Genomic DNA, 23583 nt, shown 5'->3' with positions numbered 1-23583 from the left:
TCTGTTGGGTATCTTATGCATTCATTTCTGCACAGTGAAACTTCCTGACTGCTCTTCACAGGACAGGTTAACTCCTTCCTAAAATGTCCCCATGGCAGGGGGGTTGGAACTAGATGATCTTAAGGTCCTTTCCAACCCTAACTATTCTATGATTCTGTGATTTGGAAAAATGGTAATGTGCTCACTTCTCACCTCACCAGATAGCCTGAGACTTGAGATGCACAGATTTAGGTATTTTTAATGTATTTAAGGTTATTTATTTTATTGTTTCTAATTCTTTAGCAGTGTTTGCTGGGCATCACAGGAAAATAGGTCTGAATAGTTCTAAGTGCCAGACAAATTGTTCTGCTAAGCTTTTAGGAACATCAGTACTGTCCCTAAAAGTGTTAAGTCTGTTATATATATACACCTATGCATATATATATATACATATGCATATATATACACACACACACATACATATATATAGCATATATATATGCTATAAAAGTATATATGTTTGCTATATGGAATAAAGAAAAAGGTTAGCAAGGAAGAGGAATAGGGAAAATAATATAACAGAGTAACAGGAGAGAAGTAGTTTTGCACTCAATTTGTAGACCATAGGTAGCAGTGAGCACAATTTGCCACCTCTGGAGCAGTCAGAAAGCTGGTTTCTCTGAGTTTTACTGTGTGACCTCAGTAACAGGTTTCAGCTTGCACAGGAAAAGTTGGGACATTATGTGCAGATTTAGCTCTGGCTGAGCAGTACTGCAATAGCTAGAAAGTAGACAAGCTGGGAATGATGCCTATGTAAGGTGCCATGTGTACATAACCAGGTTATAGACCTTCAGGACAATCTTTGCAGCAAGGTCTTCAATAAAATAGAAGGGAACTAGTTTGGAGGTGTCAAAAGCAGGGGTGAACAGATTTTAACTGTTAAAGCTTATAATCCAATTATGTCTTAGACAAGGGCTTGGCAATGTAGGCAGAGTGAAAAGGTCAAATCTGGAGTTTTGTAGAAAGTGGCATCAGGATTTAATCACAGACAGGAGGTGTGAGTCATGAGAGGAGATCAAGTCAAAAAGAAAGTCAAGATTGGCAGGAAAAGTCTGATTTTATTTCTGAAATTAAGACACATATGGAAAGGACTTAATGAAAAAATCAGGAGCTGGGTTTTGAGCATGTTCAGTTTTAGAAAGTAGTAAATTATTAACAGAAAGAACTCAAGAGACAGGCCAAAAGTTGTTTGGTTTGATGACACCAGGCTTCAAGATTTTTTGTTTTCAGTAAGTTTGATTATTTGTTTGTTCATGTCCTGTCTAACCAGGAAGAGTATAGATTTGTGTCACGGAGGATGACTGAAAACCTCATCTACATGTATCTAGTAGTGCAGTTCTTTTGTGGATTCAAATTGGATTTTGAGACACATCATGATGTAGAAGGAGGATGCAATCAGAATAAAGAAGTCATAACACCATAGTATGGCTTCACAGTTTCCAAGTCACATCTGTCTGGATTACTGTCTCATATCTTAGTGCAGAAGTGTCAGAATGGACTAACCGTACATAGGAAAAAACAGTAAAACATTTTTCCTATTATTTATAATTTTTTCCAGTAAAAAAATGAATCCACTGCTAAGTTAAACAAATACGACTGAAATAGGCTGTGAGTGAAATTCAAAGAAACTTCATTAAGAATATGTCCATTTTAATGTGCGTCTCAGCTTTTGAGCAGCTCTGGTCTGTAAACATTAGGCACATGTAGTCTAGTAACCACACATCACACCTTCCCTGTGCATAAAGTGCTGCAATACAGCATTTGTACCTGGAGTTGTTTAATATCTCTCATTTAGCTCAGCTCATTGCATTTCAATCATAGTTGGCCTAAAGGAGGCCTGTGAGGCTCAGTGTCCTAGTGCTCATATTTACACAGTTACTGAGATGTGGTAAATCATCTACCTGCCTGTTAATAGGGGTTATATATTATCTTGCACCAGGCTTTGGCCGCTCTACAAGGACACAAAAATTCTTATAGCCTGGACATCTCATGCCATATTTCACTGTTCTTTTTCATGACAAGCATGGAAAATGGGTCATGTACCCATCATTTTTCTTTAAATAATCAATATCACTTTTTTTTTTGCTTTCTTAAAGCATCCTGTGTCTATACATTTGAACATGGAGATATCTGCTGTCTCATCTCTCTTCTCATCTGTGTTTGAGTTTCTTCTGCTTCCAACATCGTGTATTTCATCATGCAGGTCTCAAATATGACAGTTATACTACACATAGAATTAGCTTAATTAGTAACTTAAAAAACAGCTACCTGTTATGATTCCTTATCCTATGTAAGAGTCCAGAGTTGCACTGTGTGTCTGTTGAATGGATAATGCAGAACATACTGTTTCCACTTGAAACAGTACAAAATCCAAAAAAATAGTTTCCACTTCCATATTCCCATATTCAGTGAGTTTAGATAGTAGATTGAGTGGTGAAATACACATATTTGACTTTGCATGCACAGAATTGAGTACAGGAGCCTGGTCTGGTGTCTCTGCTGTTAAGTAGACATTACTTCTTTTGTGACCCTGTGCTAGCTCACTAGTATCTCCATAGGGAATGTACCACAATCACCATCCTTATCACTGATTTCTAGAGCAAGTAACACTCCCTGGAGGTCTGCAATCTATTTAGTGTCTAGACTAAACCTGCTTTGTGATCAGACTCCCAAACTAGCGCATAAGGGCTACAGACTCCTTTTTTTACCATTAACTTTCACAAGTCAGAAACTCTCACAAAGTTTGCATGAGAGCTTTTAAAATCTCCTCTGCAGAGGGACAGGCTTGTCTCACATCCATCACTGCAGAATGGCAGAAGGAGAAAATCTTAAGTCTCAAGGAACCAGTGAGGAATAAGGTGATTTTTCTTTCAGTAAGCTTTAGGTTAAGCCACGTTATTCATGACCTGCAGTAGTTTTGCACAAACCTGCCAGAACAGGAAAAAAAATAGTATTCTATTATATATCCTAGTATGGATTAGAATCATAGAATCAATTAGATTGGAAAAGGTGATTTAAGATCACCAAGTCCAACTGTTAACCCAGCACTGCCAAGACCACCACTGAAGCATAGTTTTGTTTAAATGTAATATAAGGCCTTTTTTCCCTTTTTCTTCCTTTCCTTTTTTTAACAAGGCTGGGTAAGAATGCTCTTGAAAGTAGATGTGCCACAGAGAAGCTATAGACAGAAAGTTTTCAATAACCTAAAATAACATGCAAATCCTGCGAAATTTCAAAACTCAGGCATCCATTGTGTGCCAGCCTGCCTGTGTAGCAGATAATAAAAAGAAGTCTTCTGCAAACCTGCTTGTGATGAATAGATAAAAAAGGGTTGGCCCACATTTGGAAACGAGGCTATTTAACCGAGATGGGGCTATGTCATTGAGTATTTTAAGATGAAGATAAGTCAAAAGGAAACACAGAGATTTAAAGTTTTAGAGGTCTGCCTTTGAGCATTTCGGTAAGGGCTGGACACAAGCAGTACGAACTCTGAAGTGATTTTCACTTTGACAGCAAATTGGGCACATCACCAAATGACAGGTTATCTTGGCTGCCAGAGGAGAAATGAGAGAGGCAGGTGCCATCCATGTGCCAGCAATTTCACAAGGAAGAAGAGATGTCTGTTGTAAAAGACACGTGCAAAAGAAAACAGCTCCCATCCAAACCAGAGAGGTTAAACTGAGCTACTCATCTCTTAATTAAACCTGTGGTTAATGTGGATTCAGGTTTGTTGTTTTATGATCCCAAATAGAAGTTGGAGGCAGTCAAACCCCAAAGCATGTTCACGCTTCTCTTTTGAGCTAGCGTGACCCAGGTATTTAGAGTTGATTGAAGAAGATTGTACTACATCTAAATGTTTACAGCCAGGATCAAGTAGCATTGAAATTGAACACTCATCACTTGTCTGCCAAGGATAGATTTGGAGATTAAAATTGGATATAAGCATTGTACTGATTTGGAAGAAGAAAGCTTCCTCGGTGCAAATGAACAAGGTTGAAAAGTCCTTTTGCAAGCGAGTCTTACAGGGATGCTGCAGCATCCTCAGTCTGTTGTCATCACAGAGTTAAGAACAGAAACAAACTCGAAGCCATTTGGCAAAAATGATAATCGGACCAGTCAGGATCTATCATCAGCATACGGGCCACTGCAGAAGAGTGATTAAACAGAAAGACACAGACAATTATCAAAGATTAATTGCTTATTGTTGTTAGAACTATATTTTAAATGTGGTGTGTTTTTTTAATTGCTTTTCAATTGTAAAATGTTTGGGGATGGGAATTCTGCCAGGAATTAGGCAGCTCAGAGGTCCTGTGAAAGCAATTGCCTCTTTCACTAGCATATATTCATGTTCAGCTATACCATCCTCTGCCAACTTTCTGTTTTCAGGTTTGTGCCCCTATATTAGCTGAAGGTCTCTGGGTTACTGGTATTTGCAGGAAGCTGCACTAGTTTGTTCATATCTTTTCCTGCATTTTTTATTCAACCCTGTTGAAAGGCCTTGACCCAAAGAGGAGCTGAACTCTTCAGGTCTGTAGGAGTTTTGGATCAGCAGGCTGAGTATAAGGGCGCTTTCTAGGACAGGACTAGCAGTGGTTGACAAGGTGAGATATTCATGTAAGTTGAGCCTGTTATAGTACAAACATCTGTATACGTCTGTGCTCTGTTTCTATTGACTGCAGTGAAATTATGCAGGGGATGGATTTGGCTGTGTTGTGTCAGTAGAACAATGAATGAACATGAGGATGTTTTTACAAGTTAAGATGCTCAGGTCTGGTGTGAGGAGCATATCAAAACCACATACAGAATGTTTTATGCAAATTGCTTTGAGGCTCTTGTGTTATAAAATAACCGTTCAATGTTTTCATGATGAGAGTGACAGGGAATCCAGTTTTTATATTCATAGAAATATCTTTCGTATGGATGTATTCAGCTCTGAAAATATTGCAAGAACTTGTAATGGACAAATGTAACCAAAGCTGTATCTCTGTGTGTAAATAGTTTGCATGAACAGTTTGGAAAATGAAAGGGAGCTGGTCTGTGTGAGGGAGAACAAGTGGGAAGAGGGGAAGCAGAAGCAATGTTTAAGTTCATAAAACAATAGAGATAGATACATAGGAAAATTCAAGGAGCCTTTTGTCTCAATAGAATGGCACATTACATGCCAGCTCCTCTAAGCAGCCAGCTGAACCCTAAATAACAGGATCCTAAAACTCTTGCTGACCTGACAGGCAGCATGATCGGAGGAGGGATGGGGAACTCTGATTTGGAGACAGGCAAGATCAGCTTGCTCTGTACATAGAGTGTTTCCCTGTAGTACAGGGTTTTTTTTCTCCATTCTGATCTCTGTCCCATCTGCACAATTTCTAAGATCAGAAACGGGCAGAGTTGTTCAGCCTATTTCTAAATGAATCATTAAAAAAATAAATACATAAAATCCTGTTTGCTTTTTAAGTCCCTTGCAAAATCCTGAACAAACATTCTTGCAGAAGAGGCCAGGAGAAAAGAAAATAAAAACCAACCTTGTTCCAGACAGCATGGCCTTTTCCTTGCTCTTTTAGGACAATTAGAAGTAAAGCTGGCCTGGGCAGACATTTTAATCAGCACTTTAGATTTGGTGAACACAGGAAAAGTGAATCATTCTGTTGAGATTTTCACTGCAGCATCTCTGCCTTGGGCTCTTGTGTTTGGCTTTCCTCCATCGAAGTACCTGATGAACATTATCTAGAGACATCAGTGTTGTTGCTGCTCCTCTCCCCTGCTCAAATCACAGCTCCCCCAGTTTCACAAATGAGTAAAACTTGTATTTAGGAACAGTTCTAACAGCATAAAAAATGGTTGATTGACTAAAATTCATCACAGTACACAGTACAGCTGGGCAATGCTTGCGTTTCTGGGCTCGAAGATCTCTTTTGCCTTTCATGTGAGAAGTGTTTACTCATTTCGGCATCTCTTGCCTAGAGTTTTATTGACCTACTTGTTTGTGCAAAGCCATGCCTCTGTGAGCTGTCTGCTTGAAGTCTTGAGCCGGGTTCCCAGCTGCACTGAATGGCAGGGGCCAGTGCATCTGCCTCAGCTAAGAATTCAACATCCAGTTTAAAAGCAAATATCCAATGGAAATTTCCCCATCCCACACTGCAGAGATGAGTGCAAAACACCCTGCCTGCCTTCCTCTGCAGCCTGTTTTTGAAAATCAACCCAAACTTGAGTGAGAAGAGTAAACATTGCTGGAATATGCATTTCCATTGAGATTAAACATGTATTTGTATGCAGCTTTCCAAAATAAAACTTTCATGGTGGCAAACAGTGTGTGGAAATGGAATTAGCCATGGCTCAGGACTCTTGACGTACAAGTGGGCCCATGAGTTGGGAACATTCATGGGGAAACTTGATAAAGTCACAAGAACAACTTACTATGTGTTAATATGAGCAGAGTAAATAACACAAAATGATGATAATGTTTGGTATTCATTTCCAAGGTGCTCCTTTGGGTGATGTAGGCAGAAGTGCACCTGACAGGTGATGGTAAATGATGGTTTTCTTGTGGAGCATTAGTTGTCTTCTTGTTAGTAACATTCATTCCCTTTTCTTGAGAATTTTAAAATCCCCAAAGAAAGGTGCTAAAAGAATTCTAAAATATTATTTTTGTGGTCTCCCAGACTTCCTGTGATGTCAGTAAGCATCACTTATCAGCTGGGCCATGAACTAGTTTTTCCAAATGAAAGATTAATTCATAGAGATCCTAAAAGGCTTGGCTAAGGCCATCAGTGAAAAAGCAAGGCTTTCCAATCACCTTTCTTAGTGGCTTGTATCATCTTCATCCTCTGCCTTCCAAATGTGTTAGACAATGTTTTCTACCTTGGTACAATAAACAGTTAGAGATCATCATAGAGAGGTCTGATTCCTGTTCATGGGTGCATGGCACAAACTGTGTCTTTCTTTTTCCATGGCTCTCAAGCATTCCAGGATAATGTTGGCACCAAGGTTGCCAACATAGTGGATGTGTATGTAAAAAAGCAGGAAAGGAGCGGGGTATAAAAAAGCAGCCTTCTGTTGGATTATTCAAGTACTTATAAGGATTTAATTTTTAATTAGAAGGAGATTGACAGGTCTTTGTTCTTTTTGTTTGCCCTGACAGCCAGAGTTTACACTTCCACCTTTTTTAATGTGATCTATGTATGCTGCTTGCATTATACTTGGTCCTTCTCTTTCTGTTGTACCTGAATCTTTGGAGGATGGAGGTACGGCCACCACTGTCTTCTGTGCTAGCGACTGTATCTTCTGATTCAGAGCTCCTGTATACCGAAGCCAATAATGATTCACTCTCACAGCAGTGGTGTGAGCAGTCTCAGTTTTTATACGCCATCTGTGTGAGTGAGCTGAATCTGCAGAAACGGGACCCCGTACACATGGCTTTTCCTCTGTTCATGGATGAAAATATTAAAGCAAATCCGTATGGTCCATGAGATGTTTTCTGTGTCAGGAAGGGAGTAAAGCTGCCTGTCAAACCAAGCTGTTCTCTCTGATGAAAGGGGACTGTTTTTAAACACTTCTTTCCATAGTATTTTGCACGCCAGCCATGTGTGTTTTCTCATCTGACATCTCATTGATATCCTTGGCTTCAGTACTGCAGGAGGGAAGGGTGTACTGGGAGGGAAGGAAATAATCTCTCAATATGTATGTGAGCATGTGCGCGCACACATGCTCTTAAATCCATCTTAATTGATTTTTTGTGGGGGAATAAGAAAGAAAATGAATCTGGTTGAGCCAGACTTAATTGCTTCCCTTTTGTTTGGATTTTCTGTTTTCACATGAAGATATCAGGCAGCAATGCTCTGAACTATTATTAGATAAAAAGGTGGAGACAGAGGGCAAAGGGTTCATTTACAATTCCTACAGAAGAGCGTTGAATTTAGAGCTAAAAGGCAAGTTGATGAGCAGCTTGAAAATGAATATTCGTCCATTTGACTTACTGAGTATTTTTGAAGGTTCCTGTTGATCTGGGGGTATGCTTGGGATTTTTTTAATGAAAGCACTTACCTTGCAGGGAGAAGGATAAAAACATAAACTGATATAAAGTGATGAATTAATACAAGCAACTGGACTTCACTTCTGTGGTGGGAGATTGAAACTAGATGATGTTGAGGTCCTTTCCAACCCTAACTGTTCTATGAGTCTGTGATTATACACACATGCATTGTTGTGTTTTCCCAGGTAGTGCAATACCATTATAACCACTACTTTACCTCCGTGGTGTTAGGGCAATCCTGCAAGAAGCAACTGGATCACCTTAGGCAGGAGAGCCCATAACAAATTAGAGTGTGGTATTGCAACGTGTGCAGTGCCAAGCAGTTTATCTAGCCCTTTCCTAAAAAGCAGTGGGGATTCTAACTTCTTTCACAGAATAACGGAATGGTTGAGATTGGCAGGCACCTCTAGAGGTCATCTGGTCCAACCCCCTGCACAAACTGGGCCACCTAGAGCCATTTGCCAAGGACTGTGTCCAGATGGCTTTTGAATACCTTCAAGGATGGAGACACCATGACCTTCCTGGGCAACGTGTGCCAGTGCTCAGTCACCCTCACAGCAAAAATATATTTCCTGATGTTCAAAACGAAGCTCCTGTTTTTCAGTTTGTGTCCATTGCCTCTAGTCCTGTCACTGTACACCACCAAAAAGAGCCTGGCTCTGTCCTCCTTGCACCCTCCCTTCAGGTGTTTATATACATTGATGACATCCCCCACTGAGCTTTCTCTTTTCTAGTCTGAAGAGTCCCACCTTTCTCAGCCTTTCATCAGAGGAGAGATGCTTCAGGCCCTTCATCATCTTCATCAGTCTCACCTCTGTGCCTGGCAAAATCTTGGAGCACATTCTCCTGGATGGGACACTAAGGCACATGAAAAACAACAAGGTGCTTGGTGACAGCCAGCACGGCTTCACTAAGGGGAAATCCTGCCTGACCAATTTGGTGGCCTTCTATGATGGGGCTACAGAATTGATGGGTAAGGGTAAAGCAGTTGACGTCATCTACCTGGACTTGTGCAAAGCGTTTGACACTGTCCCACACGACATCCTTCTCTCTAAATTGGAGAGATATCAATTTGATGGATGGACCACTCGGTGGATAAAGAACTGGCTGGATGGCCGCACACAAAGAGTTGTGGTCAATGGCTCGATGTCCGGCTGGAGACCGGTAACGAGTGGTGTCCCTCAGGGATCGGTGTTGGGACCGGTCTTGTTTAACATCTTTGTCGCTGACATGGACAGTAGGATTGAGTGCGCCCTCAACAAGTTTGCCGATGACACCAAGCTGTGTGGTTGATACGCTGGAGGGAAGGGATGCCATCCAGAGGGACCTTGACACGCTTGTGAGGTGGGCTGATGCCAACCTTATGAAGTTCAACCACGCCAAGTGCAAGGTCCTACACCTGGGTGGGAGCAATCCCAGGCACAGCTACAGACTGGGCAAAGAAGAGATTCAGAGCGTCCCTGCAGAGAAGAACTTGGGGGTGCTGGTCGATGAGAAAATGAACATGAGCCGGCAGCGTGCGCTCGCAGCCCAGAAAGCCAACCGTATCCTGGGCTGCATCAAAAGAAGCATGACCAGCAGGTCTACTCTGCTCTTGTGAGACCTCACCTGGAGTATTGTGTGCAGTTCTGGTGTCCTCAACATAAAAAGGACATGGAACTGCTGGAACAAGTCCAGAGGAGGGCCACGAGGATGATCAGGGGACTGGAGCACCTCCTGTATGAAGACAGGCTGAGGAAGTTGGGGCTGTTCAGCCTGGAGAAGAGAAGGCTGCGTGGGGACCTAATAGCAGCCTTCCAGTATCTGAAGGGGGCCTATAGGGATGCTGGGGAGGGACTCTTCGTCAGGGACTGTAGTGACAGGACAAGGGGTAACGGGTTAAAACTTAAACAGGGGAAGTTTATATTGGATATAAGGAGGAAATTCTTTCCTGTTAGGGTGCTGAGGCACTGGAATCGGTTGCCCAGGGAGGTTGTGAGTGCTCCATCCTTGGCGGTGTTCAAGGCCAGGTTGGATGAAGCCTTGTGTGGGATGGTTTAGTGTGAGGTGTCCCTGCCCATGGCAGGGGGGTTGGAACTAGATGATCTTGAGGTCCTTTCCAACCCTAACTATTCTATTCTATTCTATTCTATTCTATTCTATTCTATTCTATTCTATTCATGGCCTTTCACCAGACTCCTCCATTATGTCCATGTCTCTCTTGTACCAAAGAGCCTAGAACTGGACACAGTGCTCTAGATGTGGCCTCACCAGTGCTCTTATCAAAAACTGGGCATCTCCTTTGGAAAGAAAAGGCTGTGGCACAAAGGCTGTTTCAGCTGGGACGCTGGCAGAGGTTTTGGACAGCTGCAGCTTGAGCAGTGCAGGGTTGCTTTGTGCTCGCTCTGCCTCTTGTGTCTGGGACTTGGGGCTGCACTTGGGTACCTTTGGTCAAGGAGGTATTTTCGTCTGGGTAGCTGAGCTTTGCCGACCTGACCTCAGGAATACATGTCCCTTTCTGAGCTTGTTTTGTCTTTGGCACTAACTTTACAGGGTTTTTTTTCCAGTTGTTGCACTAAAGCTTGTTCAGTTTGCCAGGCTAAAGGACATCACAAGAACGTGCATAATTTTGTAGGTTTTTTGTCTAAGGCAACAAAGAAAAATAAGTGAAAAAATGCCACTTTGGTGTAAAATGTTGCTTTGTTTTTGTATTTTTTTTCTGTGAAAGCTCCTAAAGTATGAAAATAGTGTCTGTTCTTGAAGAGGGGATATTACTAATGTAAATCTGATGCTGTTGTCAGAAAATAATATTCTGTATGTCATAAGGCAAGCAACTGAGGAGGGGCTGGAGTGATCGCAATGCCTCACGGGCATATGAGATTGTGAGAATAGGTATCACACAGAGGATGCTTTCTTACATGTGCCAAGGGCTTTCTCTTATCTCTGAACATGAACCCATAGTGAAATGGAAAAGTTCTTGTATTAATAGTGCATCAGAGATAACCCTCATCTGGAAAATGCAGCAATACTGCACAACTGGGAGCCCTTTCAGAGTGGGGAATTGGACTGGCTATTTCATAGCGTGGTGGTGATGAAACATTTTGGTTCTGTATAAGCAAATGGGGAAGGTTAGTAGACACATTACTCTGGCTGTCATTGTCCCAGCAGTAACCAATTTAGAGGCTTTATATTTTCTACTATACCAGTAAGGGAAGGAAAAGTAAAAAGTTAAAAATAGAAATCCCACAATAAATTAAAGTACAAGGAGTAAACAAGCTCATGGTACTACTGTGTAATTTTTAAATCCCTTTTCTTTGTAATAAGCTGGGCTTTAATAGATGTATTACATTGCAAATTCTGGCAGTGTCTGTCCTTCTCCAAAAGGTCACCTCCATGCAGGAGGATTTACTCTGGCTGTAACATGTAAATAAGGATCTATCTAACTACCATTTGTACTGATGGTTCCTGTTTGTATTTCCCTTAATCTGATGCTGTTGATCTGCAGGAGGAGCATGAGAAGTTGTCTATGGCTTTGGCCTTCAAGGGAGGAGGCTAAAAAAGTGCCTTCTGATGCCTGTATATATGTTGGAATTGGGCTTTTCAATAGCAATTTTAACAGCTGTGGACATGTATTAGACTTAACTGGTTTTAGGAAGTAGTTGCCCTGCAACATGGCCCTGCACAACACTGCAGTGTTGGGTTTCCTTTCCTAATGTTAACCGTTATTTAATGGTTATTAGGTTAATTTAATATCATTCACTCCTGGTTTCATTGACATTACTTTGTCTTGTTCAGTTTCCTTTCAAGATTAATTAATTTTCTAAATCAAAGGGCCAACATTTTGAAGGATTGTTTTCTTGATTTGCAGATATCCTTGTTGATGGCCAGCTTTGTGACTGTGATATCGTGGTGAACTGCAAAGTAGGAGACCCTGTCCCGCTGCAGGTGAAGCTGACCAACTGGAGCAAACACAGTGTGGGGCCCTTCGCTCTCACCGTGATGCCCTACCAGGATTACCAGAATGGGGTGCACAACTATGAGCTGCAAGACACTATCACCTTTGTGGGGTCCAACACCTTCTACATTGATTCTGTAAGTCTTTCTATCATGTGTGTCATGATTCCGGATGATGTGTATTTGTAAAGGGCTTCATTATTCAACTGAGTGTTTTAAAGCAGATGGAGTCTTGGAAAGCGCCCTGGTTATGCCAACTATTGCTAAAGGTGCTGCTAAATTTGGGGATGTAGATTAATCTCTCTGAAATGGTTTATGACTAATTTCCTATCATGTAAACTATCAGAGCCAGTAACCTTTGGTCACTCTAGATCTGAATAAATGTGAGTGGATAACCTAGTTAAAATGTTTAGTACCATATTGCCAGTCCCTTGAGCCACCCAGTGCAGCTGCAGTAATAGATTTTAAGTAACTTTTCCTCTCTAGTCCCTAAGAAATACTCCTCAGGCTGAGGCAAGGAACTCAGCAAATCGGTTTTAGTCAGATCCTGAGGAACTGCAACAGACTGCAAAAAGAAAATGCTAAACATTAATGACCAATATGAGGAGCTGGTTCATTTCCTTGTTGCTTAGAATTTGGCTATAAAACTATAAAGAAAAATAGAAAACATGCTTAAGATGAGGGAAAGATAAGTCCTCATTTTAGAACAATTGAGATTTTGATTTTTTTCTCTCAATTTCTTCTTTGGACAATTCAAGTCTGGCAGCTTTTTGCTCCTAAGGCAAGAAACTGAAGATACCAAACTACTTTCTCCCACATCCTTCCCCCAAAAAATGCTACAAAAGATAAAAAAAGGAATGAAGAACATACAGACAGTACTGCAGAGATGAATAAACAGTATTTCTGTTAACTTATAAACATGAAGAAGAGGGTGTTTGGGATAGTGCTTAGGACCTTTGCTTAGGTCAGCTCCTCAGTTCGCTAATAAAATGTGCCTGTCAAAACTGAATATATAAGTGAACCTTAGTAAAGAAGAAATTAAAGGTTAACCACAGTGATAGTCACCATGCATATTCTTCAGTTACTCATCATGGGAAGAAAACATTTCAAAAAGCTAGTGATCATGGAATTCACTATCAACTTGAGTTTTAATTCTTAGCTGAATACTTTAAATATGTCAACAGAAATCATGAAGAAATGGCTTTCTTTGACTCTGACAATGTGGGCCTTTCAATCACAGTGGCAGTGTTTGGATGCCGAAGGGCCTGACTCTCCAGGCTAATGAGGGGAGAAGGAGGTGTCAGCCTGATCTATTCTTACCTTCTGACTGAGCCTCCTACTGGGCAAGAAGTCAGGAGGTCACATCTCTTGTGCCTGCCCAGGCAGCCTTCTCCTGCCTTACAGACCCTGCTTTTGCTCCACTGTTGAGTTCTTCTCCTGTAAACAAAGTCCCAAATAAGTTAAAAACAGAGTTGTTTTCTTCTGTTTGTTCTCCTTTTTATCCAAAAAGGTGAAATGAAGAAAATGCAGCTCTTGGGTGAGAAATGTTACATTTTGGGGTATGTAGTATTGATACTTGTGCTATACAGGATTGTGGAGAAAATGCTTAGTCATATTTCTTTAAGGGCATAGAGCCCTGCTCGTGGAAGAAAATTCTTCGAACAGTGTATCTAATGCTGTCAGAGGGCCCTTCATTCCCTGTAATAACTAATTCAGTAATGGAAAAAAGATTTCAGAAAGCCACACCTGGTTTGGGGACAAGAAGAAAGTGCTGGTTTGTGCATTTGGTGCTTCAGGGAAGAATGAACATTCCAAGAGTTGTGTTTGTGCTCTGAGTTTGGCAGAAACTCAGACAGACACCAGTTAAGAAACTGAAGAATCTCGTGTTTAGGTGACATGAAAGAGATTCAGAGTTCCTCTTTTTATATAAGTGAAAGCTGAGACACTGAGCCAGATTCCCTGCTGGTATAACTCAGTGCTATTAACCATGTGCCCGTTATTCTTGTAAACTGAGGTCATGGAGACACAACCATTTCACTTGTTAAATGGAGGTAAATTGGGATGCAACTTTTTCCCAGCTGCTTGTTTCTGCCCCTCTGCAGGAAAGATGCTCCCTTCCTCCCAGCACCCATCACGAGAGACAGTCCAAGCATTTGTTTTCTTGCAAAGTTGGCCAGTTTAGCGCAAACTACGTTTGTCAGCAGTTTAAGCTAATTGGGCTGACTTTACACTGACACTGGCAAGGAGGTGGTGACATGATTTATTGCGCTGCTGAGCTTGGGGCGAGGAAGGATGGAGAGTTAGCATATGGTTTGGCGTGTCAGTAGTGGGTGGTCAAGAACCGAGCAGGAGCATCAGGCATTACAGCAGGACAATGATACTTCTCACATCTTGAAAATTTGGTCTGTAGTCATTCTGCTGCAGAAACTCCATTATTGGTGCTCAGCTGAATGTGATTTCTCAGGGAAAAAAACAGAAACCAAACATGCTCTGTTTTCCTAATGTTCATTTCATCTTAAGCCTTATGCTCAGCAAATCATGGTTATTTTTGTTTCCAGACTAAAAAGTTTCAGATTGGTTTCTGCTGCTACCTGGGAGTCAGGGGATATACACAGGCATTTTCAGCATGCACATGCTGCTTCACAGCATGAATATAAATTGTGTAAAGGGTAAAAGTCATACGATTTCATATTTCTCTTTCTTGCTGCGGCTTGAAGTCCAGGTTAGATGATTTATCTTGGAAGTAACGTAGTGAGTGGTTATTCACCTTTTTGTGCCCTTACTTAATTCAGTGCAGCAGCCTGGGTTTGTGTTACAAAGTCTCTGCTGGGATATACTACTTCAAAAAGCAAATTCTTTTTACTGAAAGGTTTAAAGGATATTGAGATATTTCCATGCATTTTAAATTAAGTAGAATCTTTATTTTGAAGCACAACTTCTAATTTGGTTAACCTTACCTTTCTATGCCTGTATTTAACAGAAAAAGAAGCTTCATCAGTTAATATTTAGATAGCAGACATCTTTGTTCTGTGTGGGGTTTTGAAACATGAGATAACATGGTGCTCCCCCCATCCATTAAAATACATTGCATTGATTTATATCTTTATACTCACAGCCTGAAGTTTGGCTTTAGCCATATTATAAAAATATTCTTAGTTATTACCAATGGTGGATTGGGTTTTTTTACTAATTAGTTGATCAGATTTCATTCTTTCCAAATTAAAACCAAAAACTGTATCTTCTGTAGAGATTACTGTATCTGCCTTCCTTCGTCCTTCCTTGTTGCTCCTGCTTTTGCCATTACTATTCTCAAGCAGCTTTCTTAACTTTGTGTGTTATCACGCACTAGCTCAAGTGATTGGCAGTGGGAGATGAGGAGAAAATCATTAGTAGATGGTCATTTTGCATTATCTCAGGAGCTATGATGAACATTTGCTCACTTCTGGCAAGTCCTCTGTGGCCCATCTGGAACAAGTTAGTTTTCTTGGCACTGCCTTCCTCACACTGTAAACTCTTTGGGGCAGCGAACAGTAGCTGGCACTAGCCCTAATCTCCAACTGAGCTCCCTAAATACTACAACAGGAAAAATAAGGAATAATTAGTTCTATGCAATCGCAGTCCCACATGGTAGCAGGGAAGGATTAGAGATAGAAACTTAATTTTTCTTCTATCTCAGTGGAACAGAGAGGTGATGTGGGCATCTCTTTCTTGATTCTTCAGTCATTTTTTTCTGGAGTAGAAGTTTCCCATGTTTGCTTTCCATGGTTTGGTAGAATTTTAGTAAAGCTGTTTCAGCTCTGGTTCAACTCAGCAAGCATGTATTCAACAGCATCCCAGATCAGCACAACATATAGGCGAGAGCTGTGTGCTGCTAGATTGATTGACAATACAAATTTGGTCTGAATCAGGCACAAGTATGTGATCTTCATGTTTCTTGTTGGGTAGATGGATCATGCATTGCAGTGGTAGAAACATGTAACTTGTGTGCGCATCTAAACAAATCACTCTGAGCTCCCTTTGCAGGTAGTGGAGAGCAAGTCATCAGGGTTGATGGAGCTTAAGGGGGTATTTTGGGGGTTGGAACGAGTCCAGAGGAGGCCATGGAGATGCTGCGAGGGCTGGAGCAGCTCTGCTTTGGAGCCAGGCTGAGAGAGCTGGACTGGTTCAGCCTGCAGAAGAGAAGGCTCTGGAGAGAGCTTAGAGCAGCTCCTGGAGCCTAAAGGGAACCTACAGGAAAGCTGGAGAGGAGCTTTTTACAAGGGCCTGTAAGGACAGGGCAAGGGGAATGGCTTTAACCTGCCAGAGGGGAGACTGAGATGAGCCCTTAGGAAGAAGTTCTTCCTTGTGAGGGTGCTGAGGCACTAGCACAGGGTGCCCAGAGAAGCTGTGGCTGCCCCATCCCTGACAGTGTTCAAGGCCAGGTTGGACACAGGGTGTTGGAGCAACCTGCTCTAGTGGAAAGTGTCCCTGCCCATGGCAGGGGGTTGGAACTGAATGAGCTTTAATGTCCCTTCAACCCCAAACCATCATATAACTCTGGGATTACCTCATTCTACATTTGATCAGATGAATCTTTGTGTTGAACAGCTGACTCAGATGTGGACATCCACTCTACAGACATTTGGGTGGATTCAGTTCCAGACTGAGACATCTGAATGAGTAGATGTCACCATGGGATGCTGGCCAGCTAAGCTCCCATTAGTCAATGAAGATGTAGTCTGCAGCTAGTAGAACCTGGCTTACACTAACATAGACACAATGGATGAGATTCAGTTGCCTAAAAGTAGGTCTCTATCACCCTTTAGGTGCTGTGGGTATCCCATCTGGCCTCCACCTCCTGCCAGGAATCCTGTAAATCATCCTTTAAATCTTGCCAGTGCTGGGCACATGTCTCAATGTCTTAGATCATCCAAAATGTGATGAGATGCCTGTATTTAGGCAACTGAATCCTGACTCTAGTCTGGCTGGGTAGACTATTCTGTGTTTGCTCCAGTGGCTGCGTTGACCAGATGTCTTCTTTTTGTAATAGGAGCTTGGATACCTGGTGTGCAGAGAGACACCTAAATGTAGGTGGATTAACCTCAAAATCAGCGTTGTGCCTGGTACACCAGCTGTGCTGGATCTGGCTCTCTACTGACCTGCCTGCTTCTGATGTACCTATGGCCTTCTGGGAATGTTTCTAGGGAGCCCCATTACAGAAGCAGCCTTACTTTTCACAGTTACTATTTTGGAAGAAACTTCTTGTAACTTCTGCAGAGCCACTTACATCCCAGCAGTGCAGAGGTTTCAGGATACTTTTGCTTCTCTGATTCTTCCCAAACCATAGGTTTCGATTAGAGTAGGGGTGTACAAATGGCCATACAAATTTTATAGTCCCCAAACCATGAACGTTGTTGTCTGGTCTGTGCATACTGCAGACAGAGAGATGCAGTGCAGGCAGAACAGGACACATACCACTACCTGCCTCATTGGCTCTTCTCGTTGACAAGTAGTGATGGGTTTAAACTTAAACAGGGAAAATTCAGGTTAGATATAAGGAAGAAATTCCTTACTGTGGGGGTGGTGAGGCACTGGAACAGAATGCCCAAAGAAGCAGTAAATGCTCCCTCTCTGGCAGTGTTCAAGGCCAGGTTGGACAGAGCTGTGGGCAACATGGTCTAGTGTGAGGTGTCCCTGCCTATGGCAGGGGGTTGGAACTGGATGATCTTAAGGTCCTTTCCAACCCAAACCATTCTATGATTCTGTGATTCTATGATTCTGTAACTAGTGCAGAGACTTGTGCTATAAAGGCAGTAGGATGAGCGACCACATAGGCAGAACTTCAAACGAGTGAAAAGGTTGCATCCATGCGTGAAGCCACCTTCCTGCTTGTCAAGGGCTCTGATCAATGCTGTTGCAGATACTTCCTCATGGTGCAGCTAGATTAGGAAAAACAGACTGGGAGCTTGAAAAAGGTATGAGTCCTGAGGAGGCTCCATTTTTTGTTTGCCTCCACCCATTGCTGGCATTAGTGTCTGCCCCTGCTGCAAGTCCGCATCAGTTCCAGTGAGGCGGAAATAAGGAAGGAGGGGAAGGAAACAAGAGGGGAGGCAGCTTGATGTTGTTCTGCATGTCCAGACGCAATGCCAGAGGGCAAGAACTTGTACCCAGAGAGGAGGGGAGATGCCAAGGACAGGGTCATGAGAACAGCTGTGGCTCTTTTGATCATTCACATGGATGATAGAATGCCCATATGAGTTTGCTGTAGGTCAGCAAAAGTGCTCAGCACCATAGCCAAAGGGAGCCTGGGCTCTGCCAGCTCTGATGATGTTCTGTTGCTTGTGATCAGCCAGGCCTCTGTGCAGGAGCAGCAGTTTAGGGGGGTTCAACAAACAAGCCTGATACCCCAGGCATATACATGGTGCAGGTCTGCTGCCCAAAGGACCCAGCAATGAAGGTCAAAAAAGCCTCTAGAACAGGAGAAAACAGAAACAAACAGCTCATTCCCCTCATAACTGGAAGCTACAGATAACCTTCCTCACTGGAAGTGGTGGAAGGCAACTTTCAGCTCTCAGGCATATTTCTGAGGTGCCCAATATGCCTGGAAATTTCTTCTAGTGGTTCATTTGGCTGTGTTCAAGGCCAGGTTGGACCGAGCCTTGGGTGGCATGGTTTAGTGGGAGGTGTCCCTGCCCATGGCAGGGGTGTTAGAACTAGATGATCATAAGGTCCTTTCCAACCCTAAATATTCTATGATTCTATGATTCTCTCTCCCCCCTCTCTAGTGGTTCATCCATAGAAGAAGGATGATGGTCTAGTCACCATCCTTGTTCTGATCTTCCTATGCAAGGGCAAGATGTCCTTCAGCAAGGCGTGTCCATAGACACTTTCCCAGTTAATACCCCATTGTTGATATCCCAGTTTACCATATGACCAATTTTTTTGTAGTGGGCAAGAATCCTTATAACCTTTCTCAGAGCCTTAGCCTTATCCCTTCACTGTTCCAGGTGGCAGTGTCCCATCAATTCGCAGTGATGTCCCTTTCTTTTCTCCCCCTGAGTCCAATCAAGTCCAGCACACGTAGAGAGCTCTGTGCTTCAGCATGCAGCACCAGAGTTTCTGTTGTGGTTGGGTTTGGATCTTGGCTTAGCTGAGCAGTGGTAGGTCACATTGTCATTTGGAAGCAGCACTGGACTCTGTAACATGATGAGCACTGAAGCTTTTGCAGATGATCAAAGAAAGTCTCATTACCAATGAGTAAAAAATAATATATATGGACACAGGCCTACCCATGAAAGTAGGGATGACCCCATGAGTTTATCTTGATTTCATGGTTTCAGGATCCATGGAGCAGAAAGAAACTGGTAAGATGGCTTGGCTGAGGGAAGACCAGTACTGAGGAGCATCAGGAGCCCTTTATTGATTCTTTTCTGCCGGGATGGAGTTACCTTTCCCAGTTTATGTGAATAAATTCCATTCAATTGACTGACTTTGTGCTGATTCCATGTTTTGCATCTGCAACAACTTTAACCCAATTCTAGGCACCCAGAAACTGACTTAAACATCTTGTGGAAGCAGATATTAATTCAAACATTATCACATGCTGAACAGTCGTGGGAGTGTGAAAGTTGGGAATTACTTAAGTGTCTTGCTGAAATGATGGACTGAGATACATTATTTATTGTAAAGATATGGATCGTAAGTGGTTTTGTGATGAAAGGAGATACATAAATGTAGGAACAGTGTGAACTCTGTATTTAATTTGGACAAGTTAAATCAGGGTGGCTACTTTCTGTGGGATTTTTCTTGCTAAACTTAATTATTTCAGTGATGGTGTATATTAAAGATTCCTGTTCAGAGTCTGCAGTCAGATTGTGTCTGAATAATAAGTGGGCATGAATTTAGTTATAACTAAGTTGTTAAATGGTGTTTAACCATATGTTTGACATGAGTTCAGAGATATGATTTAAGCCTGGTTTGAGCTGTGCCACAGTTTTGCTGCACAAGAGAATAAGGCAGGATTTAATTTTCAATGCTCCAGTTTTAGCATTACAAGAAAAGGGACAAGATCTTTATTCCTGTATGTGTGAAGGCAATATTGATATGTGAATCTACAATGCTTTGAGATCATCTGAAGGAGCTACTGAATTGCAAAATGAAATTATTATTGGTTTAATTATACTGAGTTTCATGTTCTCTTTTCCAGGTGAAGCCAACCAAAGACTCTGTGTGCTTTGGAGCACTTCTTTTTCTCTACACAGGTGATTTCTACCTGACTATCAAATTCCATGAAGACATCTGCAACAGAGAGCTGCCTCTTTCCTGGTTCTGCCTTCCTAGTGTCCACATCCGTGCTACGGAGCCTGTGGTCCAAACTAAGCTGTAAATATGCTGTGTGCTGTTTGATTAACCACAGCTCACAGAAATGCTTGGCACATCCTCTGCTTGACCCCAGCTTGTTTCTGTCCAACCCCAGGCCACAGTCCCTCCTTTGGAGGAACAGCTGAACACTTTCTGAATTGGCTGATAGTCATTTGGGCAGCTGCTTTAGCTAATTTCAGAGAGAGACAGAGAGACAGATTGTAGCTATGCTAGAGTTTTCCTCCGCTTCAAAAAAGCCTTTGAAACTGCTAATATATGTATTATACTTCCACAAACTCTATTGATATCAGTGGATTTGAAAGGTTCTTGAGGGCTGAATTTAAGAGGGCTGAGTTTAACCATGTGTTTGAAGGTCTCAATTCCAAATTGAATAATCCCAGTTTAGCATTTTTCAACAGGAGTTGTGAAATTACTCCTGGCTTACACTGGACCTGTGACATGTACCCTTGAGGTGTAGGTCTCTCTTAGGTTTGTTCACAGGCTTGTTCTTGTTCACTTGTTTTCTGAGTATTTGGTATCTTTGGTTGGAAATAGCAGTGGTGATGCTTCTTCCTGTGTTACTGAAAGTAAGAATAGCAAATGTGTCTCCAGCTATTCAGTTCCTCCCCTGAGCTCAGTGTCTCTTGCTTCTGGTAAAGTCACTCCCTGTAGTTTGGTATATCTGTGAACAAGGCAGGAAAGGCAATGAACAGCTAGAGTTTTGTCCTTCAGAAAGGAAATGAACCAAGGTTTGGGTTGCCCAGGGCTTGCCTGTGAATTTGGGCTTTCACAGTTCGGTTTCATACAGCCACCTGAAACGATTGAAAGCAAAGAGCCACCAGAATTAATCAGCTGGTCATTAATATCACTCTGTGTGAGTTTTCATAACTTTTCTGATCAGATTTTTCGTGCTAATAGACTGGGCTTGAGACCGGTTGGTTATGTGGTTGTGTTTTTGTATAAAGAGACCCACATTTACCCCATGTAAAGCAGGGAGATGTATGATTAATACATTATTTGTTGGATCATATGTTTCTAAACTGTCTCAATCTTTTCTTAAATTAACAGCCTGCAGCTCTTAAAATTGATGGTGGATGTGGCAGGGGCACTTCAGGTAGCTCTATAGGTGCTGAAATCTACATGCACAACCTCTTTGTAGACTTTCTGTTTGTTTAGGCTTCATCCATATGTAGGCCCGCCACCTCATGCCTGACCTGGTCCATCCTGCTCATGTGGTGCATTAGCCCAGGTAGCGCATTCTGGCTCTCTGCACCATACCCGGATGTGTCTAGTGTTTTCTGTAGGGATGACAGTGCTCAGAACACAATTCATTGCATGTTTGCAAATGACTGTAATGTATTAACCATGTATTTCTGATTTGAGGGAACTATAGCTACAGCATGATAGCTGTATTTCCACTGTATGCAGGGTATTATCTCTAAAAACCTGTATTTTGGCAATGTTACCAGTGTTTGCTCTTGAGCCGTGGTTCTGTACACAGCTTCAAATGCCAAAGTGGAAGTCTTCTATCTCAAACTGGTGGAAAACTGAGACCAACTGAAGATTTACTTGCAATGATGTACTTCTCTGTCAGGTGCCAGCACGCAATGTCCAGTAAGAAAACTGTTCCTTAGACTTGAGCAGTGGCTCTGGAATAGAGACATCCATGGAAAGAAGGTCCAACCAGCCAAGTTAGGCATGATTTTGGTGTTGGTGGAGCTTGGTTGAGCAGGTTATGCGATAAGGCTAAATTCTCTGTCACTAGATAGGTGGTACGCACTGACAGATAAGATCACAGGAGAGCAGGAATTAAACCAGTTGATCTCCGTAAAAGCTTGCTTTTGACATGTGTGTCTGTACTGTGTTACACAACACTGTTACAGCAAAATCCAGATTGGGTTTTATTAAGTATTCCCAGCAGGTAATCTGCAGATGCTAGGAATACAGCTAAGGCTTTGTAAGGACCACTTGCATTTGAAACAAACACATTGCAAAGCAGATGCTGTTGCAGTCAGGATGCTTCTGCTTACCCATCTAAGGGGTCATTTCCTTAGATTAGTTTCTCTGAGAAGATATTGTTCTGTGAAGCCTATACTGGGATGCAACACTCCTTAGCTGTTTACTTATAAAGCATCCTGATCCACAGCCTGCTGAAGCTGTTGGGATGGGATCAGGTTTCATTATAACAAAAGCAAGCTGCTTATTTCCTGCGTATCCAATACGCCATTATAAATCTGCCATATGTGCTCATAAATACAAGTTTTTATATGTGAGCTGACCCTTAATGGTCTACCTGTTCATTATCTACTAGACCACTCTGTCCCTTGTCAACTTTGATGCTTATTTGCTTTTGGCATTTATGATATCTTTCCCAATTTTCTCACACTTTCGCTTGTCTTGGTGAGAGAGATAAAACACAAGAAATTCTTCCTTCTGGGGGTCATTTGTGACTTGTCCAGAAGGGGAGTATTTAAGTGTCAGCATAATTTGGAGAAGAGTGAGGGGAAGGTACTTAGAGTGAGAATACTATGTCACTTGGGTTGCTGTCAGGATTGGTCTTTGCAGTGCTTGAAAAAGGGATGATACTTCTTTTGATCTGCTCTCCTTTCCTGGAACTGAAAACTTGCTTTTATGTCTCCAAACTACCCAGCTATTATTTTGAACACGATGAGCCAAACCATGCATTGTTACACAGATGTAAATCTGATACGATCTCACTTGGTTGAATTAAATCATTCCTAATTTCAATCACTATTGCTGAGAGCAGATGTTGGCCCAATATATGCATTGGAGAAGCGCAAGTTGTGTAAATTGAAAAGTCTGAATAAATACTGTTCTGTGTTATTTACACCTCTGTCTGTCTCTTCTGTCTGTAATTCTTGATAGTGTTCTTCTGTAGTTTTACTGGGAATAATAACATATCTCTTGATGCTGCATTCTGTCTCTGAAAGGATGTATTTGACACTGGAACTGGAATTTTAGCCTTACTTGCACTTTCTCTTCCTAGATGAAGTCAGAGCAGATGAAGGTTGTGTGACTCCTGCGTTAGTGTCCATTAACTGTCAGCTGAGGGGAGAGAGGTGCGCTCACGTGAAAGGTTACTTATGCCTCAGTAGCCTAATATTGATAAGGAGGGTGGTGAAACACTGGCACAGGTTGCTCAGAGAGGTGGTGGATGCCCCATCCCTGGAAACATTCAAGGCCAGGCTGGATGGAGCTCTGAGCAACCTGATGTAGTTGAAAAT

General features: G+C 42.0%; 1 protein-coding gene across 3 annotated transcripts in view; it reads left to right on the top strand.

Annotated features, from left to right (window-relative positions):
• TRAPPC9 (trafficking protein particle complex subunit 9) overlaps nt 1-23186 on the top strand; it is a 600540-nt gene extending 577354 nt beyond the window's left edge. For all 3 annotated transcript variants that reach the window (XM_065669014.1, XM_065669011.1, XM_065669012.1), the window contains 2 exons: nt 11913-12136; nt 20184-23186. In XM_065669014.1, the coding sequence (XP_065525086.1) occupies nt 11913-12136; nt 20184-20363 (404 nt within the window). In that variant the 3' untranslated portion in view covers nt 20364-23186. The remainder of the gene's footprint in view (nt 1-11912; nt 12137-20183) is intronic.
• The last annotated feature ends 397 nt before the right edge of the window (nt 23187-23583 follow it).

Source organism: Lathamus discolor, chromosome 2, assembly GCF_037157495.1.
Source record: "Lathamus discolor isolate bLatDis1 chromosome 2, bLatDis1.hap1, whole genome shotgun sequence".
NCBI classification, from domain to species: Eukaryota; Metazoa; Chordata; class Aves; order Psittaciformes; family Psittacidae; genus Lathamus; species Lathamus discolor.
Note: the sequence above shows the minus strand (reverse complement) of the source record. Positions and strands in the feature narration are given on the sequence as shown.